We start from the raw sequence: 14,916 nt of genomic DNA, 5'->3' as shown, positions 1-14,916 counted from the left end.
ATTCCAGCATTATTTGTTGAAAACACTTTTCTCTGCACATTGGATTACTTTGGTGAAGGTAACAGTGGGGCAAGGGTATGGAAAAGCATCTGAAACTAAACTAATGACTTAATACTAAAATGAAGAGGTAGACATTTTATTTTTATTAATTGTATTAATGAGCTTAAGGAAATGATAGCAGCTTCTTCACTGAACAAAAATAGGGGTTAATAATTCATTCATCCGAATTTACTTCCATGAACTCGCATGTAATACACCTAAGACCTATCTGATAACTAAGTCAACTCAGTTTTGTCTTCCACACTGTTGCCTGCTTACCCCTTTTCATTATCTGTATAGCATGTATCCATTATGTTTCAAACATTAATTGGAACCAGGCATGCTGGGATCCAGGCTGGGGCTGTATTCATTAGATGAATACATTTGTCCAAGATTATTAAATAAACACAAACTGATAACAAAATCAAAGCAAGATTTAATTGCTGGTCCTGCCTGTTTCTTTGTCCCATTTTTTTTTTGTACTAGGGCTTTGTCTTTTCAATTGCATCAACCAACTTCCAGGTTATGTCATGAAGATCCTAGAGTAGTACTATTATTGTATGTCTGAGATGACTTCAAAATGTCATGTCAAACATAACGATAATGATTTTGACTGATTCTCAAAATCCACTGATTCCCATAGCACAAGTCACAGTTCACCTGCACATAAATCACCTTCATAGCTGATATGGTTTTGCTCTGTGTCCCCACCCAAATCTCATGTCAAATTGTAATCCCCACAAGTTGAACGTGGGACCTGGTGGGAGGTGACTGGATCATGGGGGTGGTTTTAATGGTTTAGCACCATCCCCCTAGTGCTGTCTCAAGATCTGATGATATCTGATGGTTTAAAAGTGTGTGGCAGTTCCTCGCTTGCTCTCTCTCTCTCTCTCGTGCTGCCACGTAAGACATGTCTTGCTTTCCCTTTGCCTTCTGCCATGACTGTAAGTTTCCTGAGGCCTCTCCAGCCATGTGGAACTGTGAGTCAATTAAACCTCTGTTCTTTATAAATTACCCAGTCTCAGGTAGTTTTTATAGCAGTGTGAAAACGAACTAATACAATAACACATGGAAAATACTTAATATTTTCCCCAAACACTGAGGTAAATAGGTGAGGCACCTGGCACTGGGACTGTGACCATCTTAGGTACTTCTCAGCCCCTGCTTTGTCACATTGAGGGCTGAATGCCTCAATGTCTTGGAATACTGGTTATATTTTTGTAACATTTTTGGATCATTCATCTCTAAATACATCTTAAAAATGCTCAGTAGTGGAAGGAGATCTATAGTTTTGGCTAAAAAGCACCCATTTTCCTTATTTCTAAAAAAATTAATTCCAATTTGTCTTGGAGAACCATCCCACCTTCACGTCCAAGCCCACATGGTTTGAGTTGAGTGACTGTACTCCCAAATCCAAGGTGGGCATTTGACTCAAGGCTGCTGAGGTGTGAATCACAGGTGCTGACCATGGTGATGAGTGCAGGTATGGGTACCTGACATAATCTAATACAGTCAAGTTGGGCATAGTTCTTTAGCTGGAAAATTTGAGAAAAAGGAATACTCTTTGTGCTGGGGTTTCTATGTCAGAAGAATGGAAGCTAGGAGAAAAGGCAGATTAAGAATGAAGTTCTTAAAAATGAACTCCTTAAAGGAAAAACCAGACTAAGAATAAAGTTAAAAGAGAAGAAAGCATAACCAAAAGATGGTTGGTGACATTATTTGAACAGCTAGATCTAATTATGCCTTAAGCAGTCCTTGCATTGTATTTTCCAATTTATGTGCGGGGAGGGGAAGAGAGGGGGACAAAAAATGAAGCAAAATAAAAAATAAAACCTTCCTTTTTAAGTTGGATTTTTGCTCCTTACAACCCAAGCCCCAAATCCATGTGGATTGCTGAATAGCATCTGGTTCTACCAAATCTGAATTTCTGGGCACGGACTCAAAGAACCTGCATTTTAAACAAACACTCTATTTAATTCCATACACAATAAAGTTTAAGTTTAAGATCACATCTTTGTTTTGCAGCTGAGGAAACTGAGACTTTAACAAAGTGTCTTTCCCAAGATCATTCAACATTATCTATTTATTCAAGGTGTGGAGGATTATCAGTGAAAAGGACAAAAATCTCTCTCTTTATGGACATTAATAAGCCAGCTGGTTAGTAACAGAATGGGAAATAGAATTCAGTTCAGCTCTTTTCTTTTTTGTGACTTGATTTCCCTAAGGTCATGCTCTAATAATTTTCTTCTTTACCCCAACACATTTCTGGTTTAAAATCTGAACATTTAAATGGCAAAGATTCTGCACTTGGGCAGCATTCATAGCACATAAATACAGGAGGTACTTTCACAGTTTTGAGGTAAATGTAACTAATGTAACTAGTGTATATGGTCTGCTAATCATAAGCATTTCCACCAACCTGATAAAGGAGAGAGTGCAGCAAAAGGAAGAAAATGCAGTTCCCATTCTTCCCCCCAAAATCCGAAGCAGCTGAAAGATCTTTAAAGACTCTTGTTTTTCTTTAAAATTCATGCAAAATGCTACAGTTAATTCCATTATATGTGTCACTGTTTTCATAATAAAATAATTTCTAAAATCCTCAAGTAAAAAATAAATATTCCAGAAATAGAAGGCATAATTCTTCTTTGGCTTGTGTACCCCCAGCACAACATCATGTCATCCAGGAGTTAAGTACTTATATCCCACTTACATCCTAGTAAATTCATTTTTCTATTCTGAAGCACTCTGCACCTACTAACCCCATCTACTAACTATTAGCATCCCTGTAACGTGGATGAGGAAATTGAGGCATAAAGAAATTAGGAGATTTGCTCTAGGTCACATAGGTAGCAACTAATTGAACCAGGATTAGAATCCAGACAGTTGGACACCTAAAGTGGCTTTGCCTAGATATATTTATTTACTTCAAAGTTCACATAAAATATAATTTGCTCATGCTGCCCCTTCATATTCAAAACTCACAGAACACATAAAATGGATGATTTTTATTGTTTATAAGTTAGACAAAACTCAGGAACGTTGACTTTCTTTCAGTCAAGAAGATCGAATAAAATTTGTAATCTGTACAGCCAAGTTGTCAAGAACTTAAAGACCTGATGGCCCAGTGAATTGAATGACTTTAAGAATCTGGATGTACCCATGGGACCAAATCTACAAGAAAATGGTCAGCATGCGTTATGAAAGGATACCTAGTATTTCTAACATTATAATTGTTATAGGAAAGTGTGGGGTGTTGCTGCATATTTCTGACTATTGAGTGGCAGGCAAGTCTGGCATGAAAGCAAGAGAGCAGCTAGGAAGAGTAAGTAATTAGTGGACTCAATTAAAAAAATGAAAAAAATTAAATATCCTCAAGACAGTCCTTAGGCACATGGCTATGGGATAGGTTGAGATAAAACAGGCAATAGTCTTCCTTTATTTGAGGTTTCTCTTCTGGAGTTTCAGTTACCTGAGGTCAATTGCAGTCTGAAAATAGGTGAGTACAGTGTAATAAGATAACTTTGAAAGAGAGAGATCATAGTCTCTTTTATTACAGTGTATCATAACTATTCAATTTTATTATTAGCTATTGTTAGTAATATCTTACTTTGCCTAATTTATAAATTAAACTTCATCACAGGTATGCATGTATAGGACAAAACAGTATACATACAGTTCAGTACTATCCACAGTTTCAGGTATCCACTGGGGATCTTGGAACATATAACTTGCAGATAAAGAGTGGCTACTATTCTCCAATGGGTATAAACACTTTGACCTTCAGTAGAAATATACATGCAAAAGCTATACAAAATTTGTCTGTAGGTCAAAATTAGCTTAAGGACTAACAGTGTACTTCAAAATATGGATAAGATGACAACATTTAATATTCAATTTTTCATATACATCTAAATTTCCTGCTTTTCTTTGGAGAATGGAGGCACCAATGGCATTTACTATCCCATTTGGACAGAGGATATATTCTTCACATTGCCACAGCCCCACGACTGCTTATAGTCTTAACTTGGTCTGCTTTAGTCATGTACATCCATGCATGGCCCAAGGTAGACATAAGAGTTTGCAGTTCCTGATGTATGGGATAATGTCCGAACTCCAGAGAATGTCTGCAAGGCCCTTCAGAATTTTCAGTCTTTACAAAGACCCCATGTGCCAGCCTCACTGAATTCCTTACAGTTCCATAAACAATAAGCTTTGTCATGTTCAGTGTCTTTGTCCATGCTGGTCTCCTTGGTTGAAATATCCCCTCTCTCCCTCCTCTTTCTGCCTGGAGAAGTCTCACTTATCCTCAAGACTTAGTTTAAGTGTCAATTCCTCTATGGAACTTTTCTAAATCCTGCCAGCTAGCTATTTGCTTCTTTCTAAGTGTTCACATAACACTTTGTGCTTCTATTAGCATTATAATGACTTTTAATTCTGTCTGCCCAATCAGAAAATGTGTTTCTTGAAGAGGAGAACTCTTAATCATCTCCATATCCCCAATCCTTAAAAGAATGCCTGCCTTCTACTAGGTAGAAAATGAATATTTATTGAATGAACAAAAGTAGGATAAATGAATGAATGAAGGATTTTTAAAAATTGTGTTACAAAATCATATAACACATTTGATGTTCACAACAAGGGAAGTAGCTACTCAAGACCAAATTTCAAATTTTGATAATGATCATGACATTTTCAGATAACAGTTGTTAAAAATGCCTGTTTATTATACCCTTGCCAGGAAAATAAGTCCTGAGAAAATACAATGTATATAATATTAGTAAATATAAAAGAGTGACATAAAATTGATAAGAGGCCACACTTTGTTAGGGGTTCTAAGGGTACAGGAGGTTGTAGTGTTGCATTCAAAGAGACAGTAGAGAGTAAAAGAAGTCACACAATGTGTTGCAGGAAGTCAGGGACCCCAAACAGAGGGACCGGCGGGAGTCGCAGCAGAGGAACATAAATTGTGAAGATTTCACTTTAATATGGACACATATCAGTTCCCAAAATTAATACTTTTATAATTTCTTACACCTGTCTTTACTGCAATCTCTGAACATAAATTGTGAAGATTTCATGGACATTTATCAGTTCCCAAAATTAATACTTTTATAACTTCTTATGCCTGTCTTTAATCTCTTAATCCCGTTATCTTCGTAAGCTGAGAATGTACATCACCTCAGGACCACTATTGTGTTAAACTGTACAAAATGATTGTAAAACATGTGTGCTTGAACAATATGAAATCACTGCACCTTGAAAAAGAACAGAGTAACAGCAATTTTCAGGGAACAAGGGAAGACAACTATAAGGTCTGACTGCCTGTGGGGTTGGGAAAAAAGAGCCATATTTTTCTTCTTGCAGAGAGCCTATAAACAGATGTGCAAGTAGGAGAGATATCACTAAATTCTTTTCCTAGCAAGGAATATAATATTAAGACCCTAGGAAAAGAATTGCATTCCTGGGGGGAGGTCTACAAATGGCCACTCCGGGAGTGTCTGTCCTATGTGGTTGAGATAAGGACTGAGATATGCCCTGGTCTCCTGCAGTACCCTCAGGCTTACTAGGATTGGGAAACACCAGCCCTGGTAAATTTGAGGTCAGACTGGTTCTCTGCTCTTGAACCCTGTTTTCTGTTAAGATGTTTATCAAGACAATACGTGCACCGCTGAATATAGACCCTTATCAGGAGTTTCTGATTTTGCTCTGGTCCTGTTTCCTCAGAAGCATGTGATCTTTGCTCTGCCTTTTGCCCTTTGAAGCAGGTGATCTTTGTGACCTACTCCCTGTTCATACACACCTTCCCCTTTTGAAATCCCTAATAAAAACTTGCAGGTTTTACAGCTCAGGTGGGCATCACGGATCTACTGATATGTGATGTCATCCCCAGCGGCCCAGCTGTAAAATTCTTCTCTTTGTATTCTTTCTCTTTATTGCTCAGACTGGCCGACCCTTAGGGAAAATATAAAGAATCTACGTTGAAATATTGGGGGCGGGTTCCCCTGATAACAATGTTTCCCTCTAAGCTGGTGGCTACTCTGGCAGTTTGCCCTAAAAAATGGAAGACTTGGGCCATAAAGGGACAGGAAGAGACTGTTTAGCTGGCAGGTTATCATATGGACAAGGATTACTACCAGTAGCAGTAGTCCGCAGAATTGTGTACCACAGCTCTCTACTGTTGGTACAAGATAGGCTGCACTATCCGACCTTCTTGTCATGATTCTTTGGAGCCACACAACTAATCCTGGTTAATTCTTTGTGAGGCCATATGATGTATGGCATTTCTGGGCCATAGCATTTAAATGACTGCATGAAACCCTCCAGAGTGATCTTTATTTTTGCCATAACAACATGAAACATTCAAGATGGCAACTGTTCCATTAGCCAGGGACCTGGAGTGACAGACATGGAACAGACCAGCTGAACTGCAATGGATTCAAACCATAACCAAGAAAACGTTTGCTGTTACAGGCCACTAAAAAATTGGAATTGTTACTCCAGCACATTGCCTATCTTGACTGATAAACAAATTTGTTCTGTTTGGCTGCAACTGGCAGGACGAAGACTAACGGTTGGAAGTTTCAGGAAGACTAATTCTGTGCAATATAAGGTAAAAAATATATATAAGGTAAAAACATAATAAAGTATATAAAGATAAAATGAAATACTTTTGAAATTATCCATTCACTTGCACAATATATAGTGAACTCTATTCTCTGGTAAGTACGGTATAGGTAAAAATCCTTGCCTTAATGGCGGTAAGTAGTAAGTTCCCCTTCACACCCAAAATGTCTGCATTGAATGGCCTCTAAAGATTTGACAGAACAAGTTAACTTTAAAAATACCTTCCAACCTAGAGCTTTAGGATCTCTGATTCCTCTGGTCTTAAAAGAAAAATACGTACATATATATATATATATATATATATATATATATATATTTTCTTCCTCAAGTATTTCTTTGATTCAAACCACTAACTGATCCATTGTCTTTTCACATTTTGATGTCTTTTTTCCAGCAAATAACTTCCTTCAAGGCCAATGCTGTTTTATCCTTTCCCTTGATCTTTCTTCTAATATTTAGTAGGCAATATTTTATGTCTATTCTTTTAAGGAAATAACCAGTGCAGCTTTTGATACCAGCTACTATTATTGGCCATTTGATATGTTCCAGATTTGTCTTTCAGTCATTTAAGTTAGATTTGGACTTGTTAAAAAAAATCTAGTAGCACAAATGTATTATTGTATTAGTTCATTTGAGGTGCTACAACAAATTATCTTTGACTGGGTAATTTATAAGCAACAGAAATTTATTGCTCACAGTTCTGGAAGCTGAGGAGTCCAAGATTACAGCACCAGCAGATTCAGTGTCTGGTGAAGGCTCATTCCTTGCTTCACAGATGGCACTTTTGTTGCTGTGTCCTCACACAGTGGAAGGGGCAAGGTAGCTAGATTCAGCCTGTCTTATAAAGGTACTCCTGTCACTCATGAGGGTTGAAGCCTTCATGACTTAATCACTTCCCAAAGGCCCTACTTCTTAATACTATCACTTTTGATATTAGGTTCTAACACATGAACCCCAATATTGGGGGAACACTAACATTCAGACCATAGCAACTAACCAAATAATCCAGATTAAATGCCCCTTTCTTCTGAAAAATGATCTTAGCCTTGTGCTATGAAATTTGTGGCCAACTACAATATTTTATTAACATCTTAATATTTAATAAACCCCTACTATGTGAGCTGTAAGGCTTAAGAGTTTATCAAACTATGTTATTTAATGCACTGCACCCAGAATTGCATAGTTCTGTATTCTAACAGAGCCCATGTGCTTTCTATACAAGACTATTTGGAGGAAAAAGCAAATTCAAAAAATGAGGGGCAAAATGGTCTCGGTTCAACTCAGAGGAGCATATCATACTTTCAGTTATAGGGGCTTGGCTGATAACTTGGGGAAGCAGATGAGTATATAAGAGTGCAAGAAAGAAAAAAAAACCTTTTTTAAAAATTTCAAATTTCTGTTCAGCTTCATTTCAGGCTTTCAGAATTGGAAAATCAACTGCCTGCTACCATAAATTACTGTTAAGCAGTAATTAAATACCGAGAGTGTATTTTTTTCCATTCCAAACCTGATGTCTTTCTCAGACACAGATATTGTTACTGGTTAGGAAATGCAGCATTTTGGTAAATTAAGGCAGGAGGATTTAATGTCTCCTGGGACCTGTGGGGACAGAAAGTGATCCAAGAAGGAAAACGTTTTACTATGTTTTGCTCATTATAATCATTTATACCTTTTTGCTTTGCTTTACAAAACTAGGAGTTGTGGTGGGCACTTGTATCTTTAAAAAGGAGGGTTGGTTCCCTAAAAGAACCCTAATTCATAATTTTAAAAAATTCCTATATGTTTGGAATTGTGGTCTCGGCATAAAATGATGATCAACTGAAAAAAGATGAATAAATTCCAGTGAATTCAATAACCATGGATGAGGGGAAAAAAGCAGCATGAATACATGCTGTATTCTCCTTTATTTAGAAAAAGCACACAAAAATACAGCAGAGTTGATGTGTTTGTCACCAGGGCTTGAAAGTCGAATCAACCACTGTGTAAAAGATAAAATAAGACTGCACGGATATCAGGATTTTCCCAGCGTGCTTTATTCATAGCCATCTGACACAACAGGACCTAACAGAGCTTTTAGGAAAAACTGAATTCTCAGCCCACAATCACTTTCCAGGAACTTCCTGCAAACAGTGCTGTGCGCTGGCAGGATGGAAATCTTAGCAATCTCCCTCCTGCTTCCATAGTTTCCTCCTCTCTAAATAAAATTATTTATGGGGACTTAATGAGAGAGCAAGCCTTGTGTGAAAGGAATTCAAGAAAGTGCGGCTTCTAAAAATACACCTAGGCAGCTCTACAGTCCTTATTGTTACAACCTGACGTTTTGCAGTTCATGCCATGAACCTAACTACACTTCTTGCCAAATACACACACGCGTACAAAGAAGAGGAAAAGTAAAAACTATGTTACTATGTTTTCTCTTTCTTCAATCCCTTTGAGTAAACAGTAGTAATTTTCTGTTGACATACTCAATGCAAATTTCCCAAAGGCTACACAATACAAAACAAAAGACCTGTTAGCTTCCTCAGAGCTGGGGGGAGGAGAGGCAGGGGGAGAGAAATAAAGTTGATGGAGCTCCAGTTTCTCCTAAGCCTGCAGTCCTGAGCCTCCAGTCACCCTAGTCTTTTTGTAGAGATTTTTTGAGTTTCAGTCTCCACTTGGGAAGGTTCCTTGGCCCCTTCTCTCCCAATGTCAATAAAATCCTCATCTCTCCCGCTTTGCCCCCAGCTTTTTGGGGAAATTGGACCTTGCCTAGGCGTCTTGTTCCAGTGGGTTGAAAAGTACAGCTGGTGATGTGAGGATAAATATTTAAACAAATGGGCTGGGTCACAGCGTGGGGGTCTTCAAGAGAGGGCCTCCTCCTCCTTCCGCCACGTGCTCCTCACTTGGGGTGCAGGGCTCCTGGACAAGGGGCTAAGACGGACGAGGGTGGGATGAAGGGAGATGGACAGACCAGGCTGTAAGTGAAGGAGGCCCTCTAGGAAACATCGTCTCGACCGAACATTGACAGAGAAAAAAAAAAAAATGGCCCAAATGCCCCTAGTGGGGAAGCATACACCCCACGCAGGCTGGGTTGGGGTGGGGGTGCTTCGGGGCCTCTCACCTGACTTCCTCCTCCGCCTGCACACACACTACAGTAACCCCCTCTACTCACCCCCCAAAACCCAGCCAAACAACGAACAACAAGAGGAAGCCGCAGGCGACAAGAGGAGGAGTGCGCGTGTTGGGGGCCCCCGGAGAGGTGAGGGGGCAGGGTTGGCGGGCGACGAGAACCGCGCCGCGCACCCCAAGCGCACCCCCAAGCGCCCACACTTACCCCTCGAGGCTGAGGGTCCTGTCTTCCGCGCCAACCCCCGTGTGCGCCCCCTGGCCCGCCCTCGCCCCTCCGGCCCGCCGCCCCCCACACCCCGGCCGGCGCGCTGGGAGGGAGCCCGGGAGCGGTGCGCAGCAGCGGCGGCGGCGGCGGCGGCGACGGCGGCTCGGGCTCGGCTCGGCTCGGGCTTCAGTGCGCCTAGTGTCGCCAGCGGCCGCCGAGGCTCCCACCGCCAGGGGGAGAAGCCGGGCGGGCGCTGGGGAGGCGGGCCGGGCCCTGGCCGCCCCGCTGGCCAGCCCGCGCCGCACAAGCTCCGAAGCGGCGGCTACGCGGGGTCCGCCGAGCCCCCGGGCGCAGCGTGCCCGGCCCGAAGCGCCACGTCTGGATGCGCGTCCCGGGTGGCTGCGGGCTCCCGCGGGGGGCGCCCCGGCCGCTCCGGTGCGCCTCCAGACTGCGGGCGCCGCGACCGACGAGACGAGAGCAGCTCCCGCCGGCCCCTTCCCCCTCCCGCCCCCGCCGCCGCCCCCTCCCCCTTCTCCCCCCCCCCGCCCGTTAACATCTCCTCCCTCCCCCTCCTTCTCTTCCTTCCCTTGGCCCCGCGCGCTCGCTCGCTCGCTCCTCGCCTCGCTCTCCCCTTTAAACGCCCACTTCGGATGGGGAAAGAGGACAACTTGAAGTCAAGTTGCAATTAACTTCCGCGGCAGCCGCAGCTCCGGCGGCGGCGGCGGCGGCGGCGGCAGGAGAGGCAGAAGCCGCCGCCTCGGAAGTCCGACGCCGGCGCGCCCGCCCGGGGAGCCGTTCTTGGTTTCAGGCCCGCACTCGACAGCCACCGCCGCCCCCAACGTCCATGCCTGAGTGAGTTCTGCTCTTTTGCCTCCCTTTTCCCCTTGCTACTCTTGCTGTTTTATCTCTGTCCCTCTTTTTCCGGAATCAATCCAAACTTCTCTGTAGCACCCACTCCTCGTCCCCTATTGGGGCGGCTGGGCTCCCCTCTCGTGGGCGCAGGGCTTCAACGGTCTTCCGAGCCCCTTTTCTCACGCAGACGGACCTTGGAGGGGTGGGCTGGTAGAGTAGGGGAGAGCGGTCGGGATGGGGGATTTGAAGATGCCATTCGTTTTGTGTCTAGGTGTGGACACACCACCACACCTGCCCAATAGACCCTGGCTGAACAAACTCCTTCAGGTCACCGGTATGGCCCCTTTTAGAAAAGGAAAGGGGAGTGGAAAAGACCGAAGGAAGCAAATGGGGAAAAGGGGAGCCTCTCGGTGCGTTCTGGAGCCGGGCGGGCAGTAAGGTGCCTGGAGGAGTGGGCTGCGGGAGTGGTAATGTTCCCCCACCGGATCGCGAGTCTGCTCAGCATCCTTTCCCGGTCCATCTCCGCCTCCCTCCGCTCCCTGCCTGCGCGGCTGATTGTAAGCATCGGCGAAGAGGGGCCTGGGAAGTTTGTGGCAACTTCTGCATCCCGGGAGCTACTCGGGCGCCGGGGCGCTCAAGTTGGAGCCCGGAGTTTGAAAGCCGCGGCACTCCTCATTTCGAGCCCTCGCTGGCTGTAGCGAGGCCGGTCCTGGAGAGGCTGCTGGTGTGAATGTGGGTTTGGAGTTGGGCAAGAGGCCGAAGAAAGGGCCGTCCTCTTAGCAGGGGCCGGGACATCACAGGTGCAGCCTCGCAGTCGACACCGTGTTTCCCTCCTGCTGTCCAGACCCGAGCGCGGTGGCCTTTTCCTATTGCTCCAGTGCTAAGGCTCCTGGGCCGGCAGAACCGGGGTTTGGGAAACCACGACGAGAAGGACGAAGCAGGCAGGTGGCAGGTCCGGGGAGTGCCACGTGCTTACTGGGGAAACGCAGTTTCCTCTTGGGATGACCTCAGAAGACCAACAGGGGAAAGGGGCATAGGGATCTCCTTGAAGGTTTTGGCCTTGGCCTCCACTGGGGTGTTGCAAATTTCACTAACAAATGTCAACCACAGGGTCCTCTCTCAAAGTGTCCTGGTTGGCAACTTTGACCTCTGCGCCCTTCCTTGGCGAACTTTCTCAGTGGCATTCCGGACTTACAAGCAAATGTTCTAAGACTTGGACTCCACATGGTTATAAAAGAGACAGGGAAAACAGAAGGATGCCCTATTCCCCAGAGAGAACCTTACTGCTCTGACGGACTGGGGTTCCATGTTTGCATCCTTGGAGGCCAGGGGACCTGACTTTCTCAAGGGGGTGGGGGGTAGGGTAAGAATGAGTAAAATGTTACCGCTCGGTGTCAGGTTTTGTCCTAAGCAATCTGATATTTACGGTGTTTGTACTGCTGACAGAGTAACTCATCCCGTTGAAACTTAGTTGAAATTTACACTCTATCTAAAGTGGATTTTTCTGAGATGTCAGGAATGTGAGATTTATTCTGTGGTCAAATGTAGCTGCAAAAATCAAAAACAAAAACCCATACTTTAAGTCTGAAGAAAACCAAGGTTGAGGTGTTTGCTCTAAAAACCTGTCATCTCCTGTATGGTACTACTGCTATGATTTAGCAGTAGTCCTTTATTTCTATTGCATATTATTTTCTTAGAACAGTAGTGCATTCATATACTGGCTGCTCCAGTCTGCTGGCAAACATTAGCATTCAAGCTTACATTTTTGACAAATGTGCAGACAGGAATAGCATGAATAGGCATCTTAAATATTAACAACCTAAGCATCTGTTGTGAAACAAATTTAATATATTTACTCTGTTTTTCTCACATTGTTAGAAAAGGTTATAATAAGTGCATAATTTCAACTTTAGTTAGCAGAAGTAACTGGCTGTATCTTTCACTACCTCTCCAAGTGTTTATTACACAATCATCAGACATAAATACTTCAATTAACTTGGTTAAGCACATTATTAAATACACTGTAGACAATGTGTATACTATATAAAATGTAACAGTAGCAAACTATGTATTCTATTTGTACACGTTTTAAATGACTATGCATTTTATAAATATACCAAATATGTTTATTCTTCATCTTCATTTGACACTTACTACTTCATAGTTTTTTCTAATGAAAACAATAGTTTAAATGTAGAGTTGTTCAGTCATACGTAATACATAATATGTAAACAGTAGCTATAAAATACAAGGCATTGTCAAATTTGGATAATGCTACATCTAACATTATGCAAGAGAAATAAAATTACAATTCAATTTTGTATTTATTTCTGAATAATGAATATAAATAATGTATGAAAAAATAACGAATAGGGATTTCCCTCCTAAAGTACTACCTCCTTAAAATTTGGTGGGAGGGCAGGATGGGGGGGGGGGGGGAAGATAGAGAAAGAAGACCTAAATAACTTCCAAAAGTCTGAATAGTTATTTCCAGAATCAATGCATTCCTCACTTTCCCACAAGCTGAAATATGTAATAAATAATAGTTCTTTGTATGTAAAAGTATTCAAAAGGAATGTTTTTTGTTCAGATTTGTAAGAAATTAATATATTCTTTGGTTGATAATCTACAAAAGTAGTTCTTTTGTCTCCCAGCATCTTAAGAACGACAACAAAATGAATATTGGTTTATTTCTGCAAAGAAATCTGTTGCCAGCTATATGAACCTGTGATTAAATAAGACATGATATGCTGAGTGATGGTAAAGAAATACTACATTAACTTAGTAAAGACTAAAATATCTGGAGGAGAATTTTTAGTTCTTTTTCATATGACAGGTTGTGGATTGTAAATTAGGCCTAAAAGGTCAGGTGACAGGCACCTGTTCCTCATTATTGTAAAAATATTTTGGTTACAAACACTGTTAAGCTAAACACAACATGGATATACAGCAGGGACTCTATAAAGCACTCTAGTGGGTTTTCATCTGTTCTGTAAATTTCCAAAAGGGCTATACATAGATATGCCCTTTACACACATAGTTTCTTCCATACATATTGTCTTGGATGGCTGTAATTAATATATTAGCACTTGGAATTGATGAAGTATTTAAAATAAATGCATATGACTAAAGCAATCTTCAGACTATTTCTAGACATGATGTAGTTGAATGCAAAAATGTTTTTAATCTCTTTTTCCTTTTCAATATATTGATTATCAGAATTTTGTTCATGTTATAAATAGAAACCTCCCCAGATTGCCTTTTACACTTTTTAGATAAGATGGGTTCTTATTTTAAATGATGCCACGAAATATTTTGCTCAGTACTCATATATAAAAAGAAAATTAGTTGCTATATACTGTCATAGCTTTGTGGCATACATAAAATAGAAAAAACACGTTTTACATGAATGCTGTTAGGAAGGATATCATCATTTGATCTTCAAACTTGCCGCTTCTCTCAGGAGAGTTCAGCAATATTTCTATTGGAATTAAGGAATGGGGTTTGATTTTTATGAATGGTTTACCTTCAGATATTTCAGAGAGCAGAATAAGCATACATATTGAAAAGACCAAAGTGGCACAAGGCTGCAAAATATTAAAGGTGCCAGGTGCTTTTAATGAACAAATGAGGACTATCTCGAGTAAATCAGATAACTTGGATTAAGTTCTATGATATTTCAAAATGTTTTTTGTCTTTTTCAGTTTTGTGTGGTTTGTGCTTATTATATTAAGTATTCATTTTTAGCATTTGTGATCAGATTACAGAACAGTCATTACTCTTGCTTTTCAAATTGATTTGGTTTTCAGACTCCAAAACTCTGTGATGATTTTTACAAATTGGTTTACATTTTGACAGAACAGAGTTAAGTTAATTAATAGATCAGGCACGAAAAATCATCCACAGTAGGGTATATTTTCTGGTAAAATGAAAGTTATGTTTCAGCATGATGAGCATCAGGCTTCAGTAATCTGTTCCTCGTGTGGAATGAACACTTCCTACTTCGAGCTAGCAGGCACCTACTGTTTATTTACGCTGCATTAAACTGACAGTGCAGCAATCACAGGAAAAATATTACTTACCTTCCT

General features: G+C 41.6%; 2 protein-coding genes across 5 annotated transcripts in view; one reads left to right on the top strand and one right to left on the bottom strand.

Annotated features, from left to right (window-relative positions):
* LOC134729875 (homeobox protein Hox-D9-like) overlaps positions 1-11,084 on the bottom strand; it is an 87,014-nt gene extending 75,930 nt beyond the window's left edge. The window contains exons 1-2 of the mRNA XM_063602084.1: positions 11,012-11,084; positions 9,977-10,643 (exon numbers count right to left, since the gene is read on the bottom strand). Coding sequence (XP_063458154.1) covers positions 9,977-10,643; positions 11,012-11,084 — 740 coding nt within the window. The remainder of the gene's footprint in view (positions 1-9,976; positions 10,644-11,011) is intronic.
* Positions 8,702-14,916, top strand: part of SATB1 (SATB homeobox 1) — a 98,564-nt gene continuing 92,349 nt past the window's right edge. For 2 of the 4 annotated variants that reach the window (XM_008951645.4, XM_063602726.1), the window contains exon 1: positions 10,557-10,828. The gene's annotated coding sequence lies outside the window, so the exon portion shown is untranslated. Of the gene's footprint in view, positions 9,902-10,556; positions 10,829-14,916 lie in introns of those variants that run through there. The other 2 variants (XM_063602724.1, XM_034955947.3) reach the window with 2 other exon arrangements.

The sequence above is a fragment of the Pan paniscus genome, chromosome 2 (genome assembly GCF_029289425.2).
Source record: "Pan paniscus chromosome 2, NHGRI_mPanPan1-v2.0_pri, whole genome shotgun sequence".
NCBI lineage: Eukaryota > Metazoa > Chordata > Mammalia > Primates > Hominidae > Pan > Pan paniscus.
This window is presented reverse-complemented; position numbering and strand designations above follow the sequence as displayed.